The sequence below is a fragment of the Dermacentor albipictus genome, chromosome 7 (genome assembly GCF_038994185.2).
Source record: "Dermacentor albipictus isolate Rhodes 1998 colony chromosome 7, USDA_Dalb.pri_finalv2, whole genome shotgun sequence".
Taxonomy (NCBI): Eukaryota; Metazoa; Arthropoda; class Arachnida; order Ixodida; family Ixodidae; genus Dermacentor; species Dermacentor albipictus.
Window position 1 is genome coordinate 587,805 of NC_091827.1, and position 18,160 is coordinate 605,964.

Sequence of the window (18,160 nt, forward strand, 5' to 3'; positions counted from 1 at the left end):
GTACAAGGTTAAGGAAGGCACACTAATACACTGTGACCCCAATGACTGAATGAAGAATGCTTCCGATAACTCTCAGGCGGTGGTGTCACGGCTCTTTTTCAAAATCGTGGTATCACGAAACATGGGTTTGCACTTGCATGTTTTACAATGGCTCAGCCTTGGCTCAGCATTGTAAAACATGCAAGTGCAAACCCATGTTTCGTGATACCACGATCCAGGTGGTCTCCAGGTGGTCTACCGGAACCCGTGAGAGAGCCACGAAAGGGAGTGCATAAAGAAGCATTGACGTAGCCGCGGCGGCATATAGACGGTACTCCAGTGTGGTGTCCATCTTCTGCCGCGGAGCAGCAGACGGCCAACCTCCTTTTGCACCTTCTGCACTTGAGTGATGAGCGCCTTGGTAGCCGATGCCCACGAGAGCCAGTGACCAATCTGCATGCCCAAGTAGGTAACAACCCGCTTCCATGGTATCCGGTTGCCACCCAACACCATCCTGACTGTTCGCTGGCGTACGGCCACGCTAGGGTGGACGAGAAGGGCCTCTGTCTTTGAGCACGATGCGGAGAGGCCCAGTGTCTGGAAGTAGGAAACAACTTCGTCCAGGGCTCGCTGCAAGCAGGACCGAACGGCTGCAAGGCTTCTAGTGGGACTCCGAATCCACAGAGCTACATCATCAGCGTATACTGAGATGTAGACATGATGACGGAGGTCTGCTGGGATAACAGAAGGAAGAGAAGCAAGTGCCAAGTTGAAAAGGAAGGGGTTTAGGACGGATCCATGTTGCACTCCGGAACAGATAGCGCGTAGGGAGCTCACAGTCTTTCGCACCCTTGCACAAAGGGAGCGCCCTGTGAGAAACGTCCGGTGGGGGCTGGGCTGGCTGTATGGTCGCTCGGACAGTGGCCACCGCCGCGCGACGCTGTAGTATCCAATATAGCCGGGCAGTCGGAGCGCCTCAGCCGGCACACCAACTTCCTGCAACGCGAGTACGTCGTAATCGCCCCGCAGGAGGCGCTCCTAGAGGTCAGCTTGACGCCGCCGCAACAAGTGCGTGTTCCACTGCAGCACCTTCGGGCAGTAGAGACAGCGTGAGCTATAGCTCGAGGGTGACTTGGCATCGCGGCGGTGCACTCACCCTTCACCCGGTGTACTGCGGGTGATGGGAGAGGCGCGCTCCGTCGAGGTGCGCTCGCGCCCGGCGTTCCGGCTCAGTGGGTACAATTGCATTGAACGTGTCGCATGCGGCGAGAAAATCTGACAGTTTTCCTCTAAAGGATACGAATCAGTAAAGCGAAAGCTTTACTGGCCGCGAACTTGCGATTTCGCCGTGGCGGTGCTCCGAGGAGGCACATGACGTCACAACGCGCGCCTCGCCGCGGATATGTCTGTCTCGCTCCCTAGTCACTACTGCGCATGCGCCACTAGTAGCACCAAGCCACAGGTGTTCCGCCGCTGCGCAGCGCCGCGCCTCTCCGCCGCCGCTGTTTGGTATGACGTCACAACGCGTTCCTCGTTGTTGCCGTTGCCTCCGCTCGCTTCACCAGCTGCGTCGCATGCCGGATAACATGTCGGAGGATTGAAAAGGAGAGCTCGCGTGCGCCGCAACTACAGTTGAGGCGGCAGTATGGACGGCGACAATTCTGATAAGCAGGAGGAGGCCTGGAATCGACATCGGAACGAGATGAAGAGGAAACGAATCGCCCAGAAAACAGACGAACAGCGCGCCAAACGACTGTCTAAACGCCGCAACATAGCTAGACAACCAAATTAATCTGGACATGCAACCAAGATTAACCAAGGCTAACCATGCTAAGCCTTAGCTGTCGCTATCATATCCTGGCATAGCCGAGCTAAGGCACTGCCAATTTTTTGCCACCGGAAGGACCATGGGTAGACGTGCATAAGCTAGGAAACTCAAGTAAGCAATACTAAGCAAAACGAAGTCACACGCGAGTCAAACAATGCTTACGCTTTAGAAGACAATTCTGGGAATTTCTGTTGTTAATTTCTTTTTGTCTCGGCCTTTAGTAAAGAACGGTAGAAAACACGCTAGACACTCTACACAATTCACTAATCGCCCTTATGCACAGAGTCGCCGCCATGGAAGCTAATATTCAAACCCTTTTCACACAAACCGCTTCCACCGTTCAAGCCGTAGCCATGGACACAACAGGAACCGTTGCCGCCATCCTGCCACCTGTGGCATCCCCTATCCTTCATCATGGCCCACACTAATACTGACACAACGTTCTGGCAGTGGCACTGCCGGGGCTACCTCCATAAACAACCCGTTCTCCGTCAACACCTCCGTGCTACTTCATGTCAACCCGACGTAATCTTGCTCCAGGAAACGCACAACACTCCCGTCAACCTTCTCGGATATCAACCTTTCACCACGAAGAACGCTCCACACGGAGTCTCCACACTCGTTCGAAAAAGAATTACCGCAACCGCACACGATCTCCACGATCGGCGCATCGAACACCTCTTTATTGAGCTCATCCCGCACAGAAAACGAAAGGAAAGAATCTTTATCCTCAATATCTACAATAGTCCATCTCAACGCCGATTTCTAACCCTCTTCAAGAAGGCCCTGAACATCGAAGACAGCAACCCCCTTATCATCGGAGGCGACTTCAATCTCCCGCACACAGGATGGGGTTACGGACACAGCTCTGCTGCAGGTCGTAACTTATGGTAAGACTCCCATGATTTCGGGGTTACACTCATTACTGACCCAGCTTTCCCCACTCGCCTAGGCACTTCCACTGAACGAGATACGACACCAGACCTCACTTTCACCAAAAACGCAGACAACGCCCATTCGCGCAGCACCCAAGACGACCTCGGGAGGGATCACTCTATCATCGAAATTTCTCTCCCACACCTAAAGCGGTTACGATAAGAACAAGGAACTTTACTTGGACTGGGATGCGTTCCGTAAAGGCCGTGTAACAGCAACAACGGGCACTCCCATTACCTACATAGAATCATGGTCATGCGATCTACAGTCTGGTACTAAATCGGCCACCCACACTATCACGACAGATGCCCAGACTGAGCGCATGGACAGCAGACTCGCCCACCTTATCGAGGCCAAAACATTCATCCTCTCTACGTGGAAGGGACAACGGCTCAATAGAAGACTCAGACGGAAGGTCGCACTTCTCAACAAAAAAATTGAAGCGCATTGCCGCGTTCTAAGTCAACAGCAATGGACAGAGCTCTGTAACTCTCTAGACGGGCAACTCCACCACACCCGCTCGTGGAAGTTTCTCAAACATTTGCTTGATAGCACCGCCACCTGCTGATATCAACAAGAACGCCTCACCAAGCTTTTATTCACACAAAGCAAGATGCATGGCCAGGACCATGTTAAGAATACCTTATGTCAAAAGTACATCCCACCTGGGCGCACTCAACCTCACGGACGATACACAGTGTGAGCGGCGCGCACTCTCGTAACTTAGCCGTCACGCATTTTACGCCGACCTGTCAGGCAGTGAGCACCACCGCCGCAATCCCGTAGATCACGAGACGCCCCGCATGGTACTTTGCTCCCCGCGAGAGACCCTTGAGTAAACACGAGGAAAGACTCATCGCACCGATGCCCTGCCATAGTTCCTGGGACTGTAAGAAGAGACCCACGAGTAGACACGGGGGTTCGAGCGAGGCGAGAGAGAAGAGCCGGAGGTCAGCCGAGCACGAGACGGCACGGAGAGACACACGAGAGACGCGGCCGAGGAAGGCAGCAACACGCTTCACGCCGACGCTCTGCAGATAATAAACAGTTTGCATTTGAGAAAGAATCCATCCTTTTTCATTTTGCTGTCATGGCGCAGTCGACAGGATCTGCAGACGCGTCTTTCCCGAACGAAGAACAAGCGGCCACCACGGAGCCCAGCAGAACGCCATCGGTGAGCTCGGAGTCGACATTCATCTATTCACCGATGAAATCAACTGTCGGCGAAGTTCTGAGCGCCCTGAAAAAGCAACAGCTGACTGACGAGCTGAGAATGCGTGGACTTCCGTGCAGCGGCCGCAAGGACGATCTCGTGACCCGTCTCCAAGACGACAACACTCGCCTCCAGACCGAAGCTGACGGCGACGACCACGAAAAGGCGGACTCAAGGGCGCCGGCTACGATCGAGAGTCTGCGTGCAGAGGTTGACCAACTGCGACGGCTTCTAACCCAGCAACGCGGGTCACACGCTACGAGTGACACAACGGCGGCACCGAAGCCAACGCAGGCGCAAGCTGGGGACGAAACGGGCTCCCAACGTTTCGACGGGATCCAAGCCCCCGCTACGGCAGCGAACCAACGGCCTACAGAAGTCAACCGTGGCGCACCTCCACAGCCTTCGCCGGAGAACACCACCGCCACAGCTCCAGAAGGTACGCCAAGCATGACTGAAATCGTGGCCATGTTCGCACGCGCGCAGCTGCAGATGACGGAAGCGTTGTCGAGAATGTCCGCGCCAGCTCTGCCCGTGCTGATTCAGTCTACGAACGATACCGCGTCCGCCATCCCCGAGTACAACGGTGATGTACAACGAAATGTCCAAACGTGGATTACGCAGGTGGAACGCATTGCTGCGCTGGCCCACTGGTCCCCATCACTGACGCTCGCAACGGCAGCAACCCGGCTGCAAGGTGCGGCAAGGGACTGGCACAGTTCTTACGGTATGGCATGTGAAACGTGGGACCGTTGGAAGGAAGCACTTGCCTCTCGTTTCGACCGGAAGCTAACAATGCAAGAGTTCCTGGACCTGCAAGCTTCACGAAAACTGCGCAATTCGGAGACCCTAGTGGAGTACATGTACTCTAAAAATGCTCTACTGGACAAGTCTCCGTACCCGCTCGCGAATGAAGAGAGAATTTCGCTGATACTTAGCGGGATCGAAGACGACACCTGGGCGAATCCTCTGGCTGCACAGCCCTGCAGCAGTGTCATTGATTTGATAGACCGCGCAGCGCTGCTCGACTCCAGGCGGCGTAAAGCAATAATGACGCAACCAGCGCAGTGCCGACAATCTCAAACTGGGCAACTGAGCCAACGAAACCAAATGAGGAGCAGCTACGAGAACAGAGCGGCAGCTGACGACAGACGCCCCGAGCCGAGCGCTCAGTCAATGCGGCGCGAACACCGAGAACCAGTTCGAGCTGCACGAGCACGAGCCTGCTTTAACTGCGGCAATATCGGACATTTGTCGAGGGAGTGCACGAGACCCAAGACGGAGGCCACAATCGACGCGGAACGACGCCGAGAAGCCAGATATGACGCAGGCAACGCCGGCACAACCTCCAGGCAAGCCAACTGCTTCCTGCAATCGACGGGCGGCACCCTACCCATCGTGAAGGGCTTCGTTGAGGGCCGACCAGTCAGAGTCTGCATAGACAGCGGCTCCAACGTCTCCGTCCTCGGCGAGAGCTCCGTGGGTCCTGAGGTTCATCCCCGACCTTGGACGTCTCCCGAAACGATAGAAGTGCTCGACCGGAGCATCAGACCGGCGAGAGTGGCGACTCTGAACGTGACCATAGGGACATCGACCGTGCGGCTCGAGGAGGTAGTGATCGCGCCCTTGCCAGGTGCCATGGACCTCATTCTTGGTTCGGACTGGCGCCGCGATGCGAATGTTGACGTCACGTTCCACCCCACTAACGACGTCACCCTCGTCCCCGTTCAGCCATCGGTGAGCGAGCCGTCGGGTCACGCACCCAGCGCACACGGTGCGCATCGCGTCGGAGAGACCCTAATAACAGCCTTTAGCAATCGCAAAGTCCGAGACGAACTACCGGCGAGCGATATCGGCTTCGTACAGCTGAACACGAAGGACCCCGGTCCTGACGAAGATTACACCAATCAGGTTGAAGAGGCAGTATCCAATATGTCCCTCGACGCAAACGCCGACGAACGAAATGAGCTGCGCTCAATTCTTCATCGTCACTATAAGGCGTTCACCACGAGGAAGGACGCGCTGGGGCTCTGCGCTCACGCTGAGCACAGCATCGATCTCAGAGACAATATTCCCGTCGCCTCAAAGACATACAGATCCTATCCCGCTGACCCTCAGTTTCAAGAGAGCGATCCCGAATGCCAAAAGTTCCGGGCGGAAGCAGGAACTGTTAACTCCATCTACGAAGTGGAAGACGACATCGTGGTGAGAAGATCGATCGAGGGCGGGCGAGCTTGCAAAACGGTGGTGGTTCCTGCGGCGCTCCGAAGCAGCGTAATGGCAGTCTTTCATGACAACAACGGACACCTTGAAAGCGAGAAGACGAAAGCCTTGGTCCAGCGAAAGTATTGGCGGCTATCTAAAGTAAAGGACATCCGCCGCTACATCGAGTCATGTCACACGTGCCAGATGATTACCTCACGAACGACTCGAGCTGAAGAGTGCCTCAGCCCCAGAAAAGTTCTAAACGAGCCCAATGTTGTCATCTCTCTCGATTACATGGATCCCCTGGATGGAGGCGAAGGTTATATCCTCGTATGGCATCGACCACGCTACAAGGTACATGGACGCAGCAGCAGTGCCAAGCACATCTTCCAAGTACTACCTGGAGTTTCTTACGAACCGGTGGATCCCACGATTTGGCGTTCCAAACATCATCCCCGGAAGATCAAACGAAAAAACTGTAAACGTCGAACAGCTGAGGAAGTACTAAGAACGCGCCTTGGACACCGAGGAATTGACATTGACGGACACGTGCGCCTGAGGACAGTCGCAAATTTTGGGTAGGCCGTGTGAGCGGCGCGCACTCTCGTAACTTAGCCGTCACGCATTTTACGCCGACCTGTCAGGCAGTGAGCACCACCGCCGCAATCACGTAGATCACGAGACGCCCCGCATGGTACTTTGCTCCCCGCGAGAGACCCTTGAGTAAACACGAGGAAAGACTCATCGCACCGATGCCCTGCCATAGTTCCTGGGACTGTAAGAAGAGACCCACGAGTAGACACGGGGGTTCGAGCGAGGCGAGAGAGAAGAGCCGGAGGTCAGCCGAGCACGAGACGGCACGGAGAGACACACGAGAGACGCGGCCGGGGAAGGCAGCAACACGCTTCACGCCGACGCTCTGCAGATAATAAACAGTTTGCATTTGAGAAAGAATCCACCCTTTTTCATTTTGCTGTCAACAGGGACCGCCAACCCCGCCCTTGATGAAAATATCAGCGTGGCAGAGATTCATGCTGCCCTGCACAAGCTGAACAGACGTTCGGCGCCAGGCCCAGACGGTGTTACGAATAAAACACTAATAAATCTAGATCACCCATCGGTGCAACAACTCACCGAATATATCAACAACTGCTGACGCCAAGGGTCCATTTTTAAGACATGGAAAACGGCCAAAGTAATTGTCGTCCCCAAACCCGGTAAGCCATCTAGCCGCGCCAATCTCCGGCCCATCTCGCTAACTTCATGTGCAGGCAAGGTCATGGAGCACGCACTGCTAATCCGTGTAAACACTCACCTCGAAGACACATCTGTTTACCCCCACTCGATAATTGGCTTTAGACAGCATCTTTCCACCCAAGAAGTTATGCTTCAACTTCAGCGTCAAATCCTAGGTGGCAAATCCCGTCACACGAAGGCGATCTTCGGCCTCGACCTCGAGCGCGCCTTCGATAGCACCAGGCACTCCACCATCCTCGAAAGCATCTCCTTGCTCAACCTTGGAGAACGCACTTACAACTACGTAAAAGAATTTCTATCCAATTGGAAGGCCTTCCTGTCGGTCGGAGACATTCGATCGGAGGAACTCTCCCTCGACAGCACGGGCACACCACAAGGCCCTGTCATTTCCCCAATGCGGTTTAATCTGGTTATGTTCGGATTAGCACTAGAACTACAAAAGCTCGACGGCATTGAACACACCGTATACGCCGATGACATTACAATATGGGCTGCAAAGGGCAGTGACGGCCAAATCGGAACTGCCCTACTAGACGCCATTGACGTCGTAGAAAATTATCTTCAAGACACGGAACTCCGCCGTTCCCATTAAAAGTCGGAGCTTCTTCTATACCACCCCACACTCCGTGGACGCCCCCCCAAGGGGCTCCACGAAGAAACGCCAACGCAAGGAAATCGAACTCCACCTGAGGGATGGCAGACTCATACCCGTGGTCACTAGCATCCGCGTTCTTGGTATGACCATAGAAGCCAACGGAGATAACTCTAAGGCTATCTCCAAGATCCTTCGACAGATCGCTAATACAGTAAAATACCACTTGAACGAACTTCATTTAAACGAAGTATTCAGTTGTACGAGCTTTTTTTTAAAACCCCACCGTCGCGCCATTGAGCCCTATGCAAACGCCCTTCAGTTTAACGAAATTCAGTGCAGTGCGCATTTCACTTCTACGAACAGTTTCCGAGGCGCCATGCGCATTTGTCTCCTAGGTCATACTGAGCACTGGTCAGTGAGTTTCTGCCGCCCAACTGCATGTCAATCCTGCAGCGTCTTGATCTAGGCATCATAAAGAATGTAAAAGTACACTACAGGAAGCGGATGTGCAGCGCATTCTGGTAAATTTAAGAATGCAGAAGCCTGACGCGGTTAATGTGCGGCAGGCAGCAGAAATGCTCACAGGAGCTTGGTGGAGTGTGAAACCAGCAACGATAGTGAATTGCTGGCAAAAAGCAGGTCTGCATGCAGCAAACTGGACTGCTGTGGACACCAATCTCGAAGCAGAGGACCATGGCACTGATAAAGAGAACAGTGAGCCAGGTGGCTGGCCGGAATTGTCAGAAAGGCTAGGTGCAGATAGCCATTTGTCTTTTGAGGAGTATGCCGCCTGTGACACCATGTTGGAGACATGCGCTGCACTCACTACAGAAGATATTGTAGCAAGTGCATTACCTGAAGAAGGCGAAGACAATGAAGATTCTACTAGTGATGACGAAGCGCCAAATATATCTGCCAAAGAGGCACAAATCGCCCTGGAAAAAGTTAAAGATTTTGCTGCCCAGCAGCCCGCTGTGCGAGAGAAGGTTCTCGCGTGATTAGACACAGTGACTCAGTTCACAACTGCTACAGTGTTAAGTGCTAAAGTGCAGCAGAAGATCACAGTGTTCTTTGCAAAGTGCTAATTAGCGGAACTTGAGCAGAGTGACAAATAAATGCGTTGATAAACAATTTGACCACCAGTTCATTTGTTTTTACATAACGGCAACAAGCTGTCGCTCGCTTGCTTATTTCAGTTGAGTGAACTTTCACTTTAACAAACTTTTCCCTGGGGTCCCTTGAAGTACGTTCAAGTGAAGTTTCACTGTACATCCAGACTGCTGAAACGAGTGACCAATCGATGAGGGGGTATGTAGGAAGAAAGCCTCATCCGCCTTGTGCAATCTTTTATCATCTGTCACATTATTTACGTTGCGCCCTTTCTCAACTAGTACAACGGTGAAAAGACTAAACTGGACATCATCATCAGAGGGGCCTATAAGCAGGCCTTAGGACTACCCAACCACACCAGCACGGAACTTCTACTACAATTAGGTATCCACAACAGGCTAGACGAGTTAATCAAAGCGCAACGTCAATCCCAACTGGAGCGGCTTACCCTCACGGAAACGGGCCGCACCATTCTAACGAAGCTTGACATCACCTACCACCGCCAACATGAAGACAAACACTCAATACCACGCGACATTCAGCAATGGATACACGCCGACCCAATTACCAAAAACATGCACCGAGACCACAACAAAGAACGCAGGAAGGCACGAGCTACTTCCCTCATCAAAGCTTATGCCAACACCACGGGCGTCACCTTCGTCGACGCAGCTGAATACCAAGATGTACGGCGCTGTGCGGCGGTACATCAGCAAGCCGCCTGCTGGTACCACAGCAGGCGGCTTGCTCCGACATGCTGCCACCATCGTTAGCCAAAATGCCGAGATGATCGAGGAAATGGCCATCGCCCTGGCCACTCTTGAGCTAGCCTGTCACACCATACTGAGCGATTCTCGCGCAGCAATCAACAACTACATCAAGGGTCGTATTTCTCAACAATCACTCCATATCTTACAACAAGCCCCGCATTCGTCTGAAAATCAAATCACCCTCGTCTGGATCCCAGCACGCGCCGGCGTTGTCCACCCGCACCTCACCAACCTCAAGGAGGTTACAGACTCCGTAGCACGAGGACTAGTCAACCGTGCCGGAGACGGTGCAGGTGCACCCGCGGGACGCAATCGCCGTACAAGATACAACGACCTTGTGAAGTCATTTTACCTCGCAGGAAGAACCTTCCCCACCCCTCACCGCAAGTTAAACAGAGCACAGGCGACCATCCTTCGCCTGTTACAGACCAATACATACCCCTCCCTCACACGCTATCACATCATATATCCCGACATCTACCCGAGCCAGACGTGCAAGATCTGTAAAACTCAATCAGCAACACTCCCTCACATGCTATCTGAATGCGAACATCAATACACAGACCTTAATCCCGTGACCCTCTCGTCGACATGGCACGCCACCCTGTGCAGCTCCCATCTCGACGACCAACTCTGGGCGACCCAGCAGGCCTACGAAGCGGCGAAGAGGCAAGATCTCGACTTCCCATCGTGGGAGGCCTAGGCCCAGCCGACTAAATTGCTGGTTCTCATTAAAGTTCACTCTCTCTCTCTCTCTCTCTCTCTGCATTTAGCATCAAGTAGGGATGTAAAATAAATTGAACATAAGTGAAAGGACTTATTAATGTATGCCACACAATATGTACTATCGTGAGCATAATTTAGAGACCGTAATACCTCAAATAAAAAGAAGTATAATAAATTTCCTTTTGCGTGACCCTGCAAGGCGAAACTGTGGCTTGGGCTGCAGTGGTTGAACACGTACACATGCGTTGTACCACTCAATTTCCTTCTTCATTTCAAGGCTGAATTTTTTTTTCGCGGCCTTCGTAGTCTCCGCACTACTGTTTGCGATATATATACATGCATTGTTTCTCAGCAGAGGAATTTCCGATTTAGCTTTGCAGCCTGAAAGTCCAGCTGAGAGGACAGCTGTCCTGAAACCGGCGTGTTTATTTCGTTCCGTTCGCGCAGAGCCACTGGGTGCCCAGTGCTCCGGGGAGTTCGAGTGCCAGAACCCGGAGATGGTGCACTGCACGGATGGAATCTGCGCCTGCCGCTACGGACACCACAGTCCGTACCTCTGCAAGGAAGGTGGGCGCAACCAGTGGACGCACAGGTTACAACAAAAGTGTTAATTTAATTAATGACGGCTGCAATAAACGTCAGTACAGCAGAACCGTGTTCCCAGTTGATCATTTTCGGAGATATAACGTTCGCTACGCGTTCACTCGATATGCGCCAGCGGACTAGGCGCCCATCGCTCTAATGAGACGCAATTTTGTGCATTACTTCACGCAAAAGTTGAAGTATCGAAAGTGATCGACCAAAAACACACCGCCAATAGTAAAGCAAGTAGCAAAAAAAAAAAATAACATACATGTCATAATATGAACATTAACGTTCCGCTGTTGTATCTGCGGCACCAATTGATTGATTGATTGATTGATTGATTGATTGATTCGTTACAAAGGAGTCAAGCGTGTGCTTCGGGCGAGTAGTCAACGCCTCGCTCGAGAATAGATAGAGTTCGCGCGCTCGGTGCCTGACGCTCGATCAACGGACGTGCTTGTGTACCGTTCTGGCTTTATAATTGTGAGCGGGAAGAGGTTTGATGTTCACTAGATTGCATCAGATTATAACTAGCGCGACATAACACACGCACCGGGTTTTGGCGTCTCAAGTACACAGCGTCTATCCCTTCTAGGCCCCCAGTTGCAAGACCGCGAGCCGTTCTATAGCTGTATGTGGCGGGCAGCACAAGCGGTGAGGCGTAATCAACTACCATAATCCTAATCCATAAGAAAGGAGACGCCAAATACTTGAAAAATTATAGACCAATCAGCTTACTGTCAGTTGCCTACAAACTATTTACTAAGGTAATCGCAAATAGAATCATGAACACCTTAGACTTTTGTCAAGCAAAGGACCAGGCAGGATTCCGTAAAGGCTACTCAACAATAGACCATATTCACACTATCAATCAGTTTATAGAGAAATGTGCGGAATGTAACCAACCCTTATATATAGCTTTCATTGATTACGAGAAAGCGTTTGATTCTGTACAAACCTCAGCAGTCATGGAGGCATTACGGAATCAGGGTGTAGACGAGCCGTATGTAAAAATACTGAAAGATATCTATAGCGGCTCCACAGCCACCGTAGTCCTCCATAAAGAAAGCAACAAAATCCGAAGGAAGAAAGGCGTCAGGCAGGGAGATACGATCTCTCCAATGCTATTCACAGCGTGTTTACAGGAGGTATTCAGAGACTTGGATTGGGAAGAATTGGGGATAAAGGTTAATGGAAAATACCTTAGTAACTTGCGATTCGCTGATGATATTGCCTTGCTTAGTAACTCAGGGGACTAATTGCAATGCATGCTCACATACCTAGAGAGGCAAAGCAGACGAGTGCGTCTAAAAATTAATCTGCAGAAAACTAAAGTAATGTTTAACAGCCTTGGAAGAGAACAGCAATTTACAATAGGTAGCGAGGCACTAGAAGTGGTAAGGGAATACATGTACTTGTGTTCCCAGTGTACTTCCTGAAAATCAAGTTGTTGAAGTTAGCGCATTGTGTTGTCGTCTCCCTTACGTCCTTGTTTGCTGGCGCTAAATATGCTTTCAATTTACCAACACGCCCAACAAATGGCAATGCAAGAATACATCTACTTAGGGCAGGTAGTGACGGCGGATCCGGATCATGAGACGGAAATAGTCAGAAGAATAAAAATAGGCTGGGATGCGTTTGGCAGGCATTCTCAGATCATAAACAGCAGGTTGCCATTATCCCTCTAGAGAAAAGTGTATAACAGCTGTGTCTTACCAGTACTCACGTACGGGGCAGAAACCTGGAGGCTTACGAAAAAAGCTTCTAGTTAAATTGAGGACGACGCAACGAGCTATGGAAAGAAAAGCGATGGGTTTAACGTTAAGGGATAAGAAAAGATCAGATTGGGTGAGAGAACAAACGCGAGTTAATGACATGTTAGTTGAAATCAAGAAAACGAAATGGGCATGAGCAGGACATGTACTGAGGAGGGAACATAACCGATGGTCATTAAGGGTTACGGACTGGATTCCAAGAGAAGGGTAGCGTAGCAGGGGGCGGCAGAAAGTTAGGTGCACGGATGAAATTAAGAGGTTTGCAGGGACAACACTGCCACAATTAGCACGTGACTGGGGTAGTTGGAGAAGTATAGGAGAGGCCTTTGCCCTGCAGTGGGCGTAACCAGGCTGCTGCTGCTGCTGCTGCTGCTGCTGCTGATGATGATGATGATGAATTAAACCACGTCACATGTTTGGTAGAGGTTTCTAGACTTTCCCCAAGCCTGGAACTCCGCAGTCCGAAGTTGCCGCCCATCATTCCTGACGACGCAAGCCAAATACCTTCTATTTTCCGGCTTGCTGCGTCAACAGGATCCAGCCATCTTCAGCAGCTCTGACGAAAACGATGTCGAAGATTGGCTGTGATACTATGAACACGTGAGTGCCCACAACAAATGGGACGATACTCACAAATTGAACAACGCGGTTTCTACCTCACGGGTGTCGCGGATATATAGCTTAATCTGACAAATCTGATTTTCGCACTTGGTTCGACTTGGCGAACTCCACGCAAGTTTTCTGTCGCCCCGCGGTGCGAAAGCTTCGTGCTGAAGAGCGTTTGCGTGCCCGTTACGAACAGCCCGGTGAGAACTTCACCAACTATACAGGAGAGGTCGTCGGCCTTTGTAAGCGCGTCAATGCAGCAATGCCCTAATCCGATAAGACCCGTCATATATTGAAGGGCTTCGAACACGACGCCTTTGAAATGCTGCTACCCAAAAACGCACCAGCCGTCGTCCAAGTCGCTGACCTTTTTCAGAGTTACGATGAACTCCACAGGCAACGTCTCCTGACCAGGCGTTGTTCCACTCAGGATGCATCGGTTTCGAGCTTAACCGCAAATCACGACCACGGCCCCCTGCTCTGCGAGATCAAGGAGTTCATTCTTGCCGAAGACGCTCGGCAGCTGTCTTTACTTACTGCCGTTCCAAGCCCCACGCCATCTTTGACTCCAAGCCTGCAATAGGTGACACGGAGGCAAGTATCTGAGGCTATTCCGTCTCCGCGTGCACCGCCAGTGGTGTCTTATAACCTACGCAGATGTTGCATTGCGGACATTGCCGCCGACGTTCTTGCCACCGCTGCCCGCTGTACCATCAAGTTCGGACATTGCCGCCGACGTTCTTGCCACCGCTGCCCGCTGTACCATCAAGTTAACTTCCTCTCGCGTTTCCCACCAGGTTACCAGCCAGCTCTGGACCATGGCACACGCCCGAGAATCGCGTGTGCTTCTATTGTCACCTCCCTGGTCACGTGGTACGTAGACGTCGTTCATGGCTTCCCCGAGCTGACCAACCTACAAACTCCCACGCCCCTCCAGTTGCGTTGTTCTCGTCGCCTCCTGAATCACATCCGACTTCTTCACGCACCGCCAATCCTTCTGCCCATGATCGCCGCTCGCCATCTCCACGATGCCGTTCGCCTTCCCCAATGCGTCGTCGTCCCGCTCGTACCGAACATGAAAACTGGTCGCTGCAGTTCCCGAGGCAAGAACTGCGTCTTTTTCGAACAGCACAAGGTCTCGCTCTTCCCCGACGAACGTTATTGACGCATCTGTAGAGGGAATTGTTGCACTTGCACTCGTCGATACAGGAGCCGCCGTTTCTGCAATTACCAGAGAACTTGTTCGCTCACTCAGAAAAGTAACGGCACCCCTGTCTGCACTGTCGCTCCGTAGTGCAAACACACAGCTCATTACTGCTGTTGCTGCACGCACTACACGCGTCACCATTCAAAGACACACGCAAGCAATCGAGTCTGTTGTTCTGTCTTCTTGCTCATACGGTCTAATCTTGTGGTTGGACTTCTTTTCCGATCACAACTGACTGTTCTCCCGCCGAAGTCGAATTTTCGCCACTTCCTGCTCCCAATTAGATTATGCTGATGATTCTGCCGAAAAAACTGCTCGTTGCTGATAACATTACGATATACCTGCACTCATCTGTGATTGCGACTGCCTTCTCCAACTGTGTTACAGATGCCGTTGCCCTTTTTACACCGTCGCATATTTTCGCATATTCATTCCCTTCGCTGTCATCATTGTCAACGGGGGGTTTCACTCATATGCTCGTCTCCAACGATTATGTCTCGCCCCTGACCTTGCGTTCTGGTGAGTGCCTTAATTGGGCGTCTTGAGCCCATCGTCTCGGTGACCGTCTTCGATACGCCACTCGATGGCCCCTGCTCCGAGATTAGCGTATTAGCTTGTTGCACTACTTGCTCCCTGTGTACGCCGGACGTCTTCGACAGCTCTATCGATGCCCTGCTGAACTTTACTCAACGTTCTCAGCACATCAACCTGCTTCGCAAATACTCCTCTACATTCGCTTGTCAACGAGCGACTTTGGGCAGCACATCGACGGTCCACCACGATATGGATAAGGGCACCCACGCTCCGCTGCGCCAGCGACCTTAGTGCGTATCACCCACGCAGCGACGTGTTATTGAAAACCAAGTCAGTCATACGAGATCTGTTAGAAAATTATCCGACCTCCTTCTACTTTTTTTTTTTTGCGAACACCTGATGGATATGAAACAAGCGCGCTTACATCAGCCGATCTTGAACCTTCGTGCGCATGCGCGAATCTTTTCCCGCCTGCCGAGAGCGTCAGTCGCTGGGACGAGGCGCATAGAGAAACAAATTCAACAAGAGGGGGCACTTGGCAAAACTGGCAACAGGAAACACGTCACGCCTAGTTTCAACTCCATCCGTAAGTGAACGCGAGCATCTGAAAAAAAGAATATGAAATGAACTTACGGACAACGTTTTATATTTTCTTTATTCTTTCCCACTAAAGCTAAAAAAAGTTTTGCATGTGAATGAACTAATACTTTGCAACTTATTTTTCTTGCGTTGCCTAGCAACAACCTAGCGGCACGCCAGACGCGCGTGCACACGTCATGCGCCAGACATGCCACAGGAGCGAGCGAGGCCGGCAGCGCAGGCGAAGCTCGCGTGCACGGCGACCCGTCTGTTTTGGATGTAGCCCGTTTGTGGGGCTCGTGGCGTTCCCTTGTGTTCCGTCTGCATTTCAACACGGCACCGCTGCACTACTGGACTACAGCAAGGTGAGGAATTTTGTTTGACAGTCTGTGACGCACTTCAAGCACATTTAGGTTTACCGCGCAAAACTGACGTGACGCAATTATCGAAAAATAGCTTCGCCGTCCAAGCGTATTTAAGTTATTTACTCGTACTGGGAGATGTTTGCGACGCTTTCTGGGAGCCCAAGCATTATTATAACTTATTTCGGTAGTTTTTGGGCACGCTCGCCGCATCTGGCTTTGTGACGAAAAGCACCTCGGCCGTGTGACGCAGTTTCGCGTGTACTGAATCTTACCGGGACAAGCTTTCTCTGACCCCAGACGTTATTGTAACTAATTTCACTCCTTTTTGTTGTAGTTTTCAAGCACAGTGGCCGTGCTCGGCGTAGTGGCGCAGTTAGCAAAAAGCAGCTCGGCTGTGTGCCGCGGTTAGCTTCGCGTGTAGTGAATCTTGCTGCGAGAAGTTCGTGACGCACTCTCTGACCCCAAAATTATTGTAATTTATATCGTAACTTTTTCGGATACTTTTGAAGCATACTCGCCGCGCCTGGGATTGTGAAGCTGTTAGCAAAAAAGCAAGCCGGCCGTGGTGAATTAGTTTTGCGAGTACTGAATTTTAGTGGGACAAGCTTGTGAAGCTTTTTATCGCCCTGCAATAACATATATCTTATTTCGGTACTCAAGGGCCGTTTATAGTCCGACGTAACGCGCGCGCGCGCACGCTACGTTACGTTGGCGAAAACAACTCCTTCTATAGTCCGACGCACTGCAGCGCCGACGTAACCGGCGACTGCCAGCGCGCTTCGACGGGCCCGGCGCAAATTTGGCTCCTGTTTCATTCGCACGCCGGCGCCGCCGACTGCGTCGACCCACAATGCATTGCGCGCGAAGAAAAATGCGCCAACACAACTCCGCAGACGGCTTTTGCGGACGGCGCGCGACTTGGTGAAAGTTCTGCGCATGCTCCGAAGATAGCAGCCGACGGCGCGCGCATCTCGGCTGGCGCAGCGCAACAGACGTAGCGTGACTGACCGCGAGCGACGCTCGCCCGCGCGCCGATAACGTCGGACTATAAACGTGCCTTCACGCTTGTCGAAAACGCGACGAGCGATTGCCGAGAGTGATAACACGGGAGTGTGTTGCTTGCGCCGGCAGGACGCTAAAAGATAACAGCGAGGAGCTCAAGAACTTGACCTTTCTGTCTTCTGAGAGACTGAAAACAGGCTGTGCACCCAGGAATCCGCCTTGAGTGCGACTAGAAGGCATTCTGCGAGCGTGTAACATGGTATGGCCTGAGAACCTGTGTTGTAGCCACCTCTGTGTACTTGGCGTACCATCGCATCGACTGAGGCCAGGTTGTTCTGAAAACGCGCAGTCTTTCGTGTATTTGTGCTCTTAAAGTGCAGGAAATAATGCCCGGGAAGGGAGGGATGCTTGAAAATCGGATGTTTTCTTCAGATTTTATGGCATTGTTTAGGAGGAGTCTATTTGCTACGAAATATATGTAAAAGTGAATTTATCTGTAAGGCCGCTCATTCACCACTTACGCATGTTTCGCCTCTACGCGCAATATTCCTTTTAGGTCAATATACCAAAATTATACATGCTTGTAATTTTCAGCTGGTGGCATCCGGTGGAGCTTCGTACGGCAGCGACTGCTGCTTACCTGGTGCCACAACTTTGGATGAATGCATAAGAAGCCCGGAACGAGCATTTATATAGAGCTAAATAAAGATTTCATCATTTCAGAAGACATCCTGCGTTTTTTTTATGAAATTGCAGATGACACAGATTCGGTGGAAGCTTGTAAAGATCGTTCGCGATCATTTTTACTAAATAATAGAATGATTCCGTGCCGAGGCCGCATGTGCTTCAGCAGTAGAAGCGAAAAAAAAATGCCGCGCCCATCAGCGG

The 18,160-nt window shown here is 51.7% G+C and overlaps 2 protein-coding genes across 6 annotated transcripts in view; one reads left to right on the top strand and one right to left on the bottom strand.

The window, feature by feature from the left end:
- The window catches only part of LOC135918024 (uncharacterized), a 474,504-nt gene that overhangs the window by 234,293 nt on the left and 222,051 nt on the right, over positions 1 to 18,160 (bottom strand). The gene's annotated exons all lie outside the window — the stretch shown is intronic.
- LOC135918026 (uncharacterized) overlaps positions 1 to 18,160 on the top strand; it is a 194,978-nt gene that overhangs the window by 24,800 nt on the left and 152,018 nt on the right. For both annotated transcript variants that reach the window (XM_065451698.2, XM_065451697.2), the window contains exon 2: positions 11,067 to 11,186. In XM_065451698.2, coding sequence (XP_065307770.2) covers positions 11,067 to 11,186 — 120 coding nt within the window. The remainder of the gene's footprint in view (positions 1 to 11,066; positions 11,187 to 18,160) is intronic.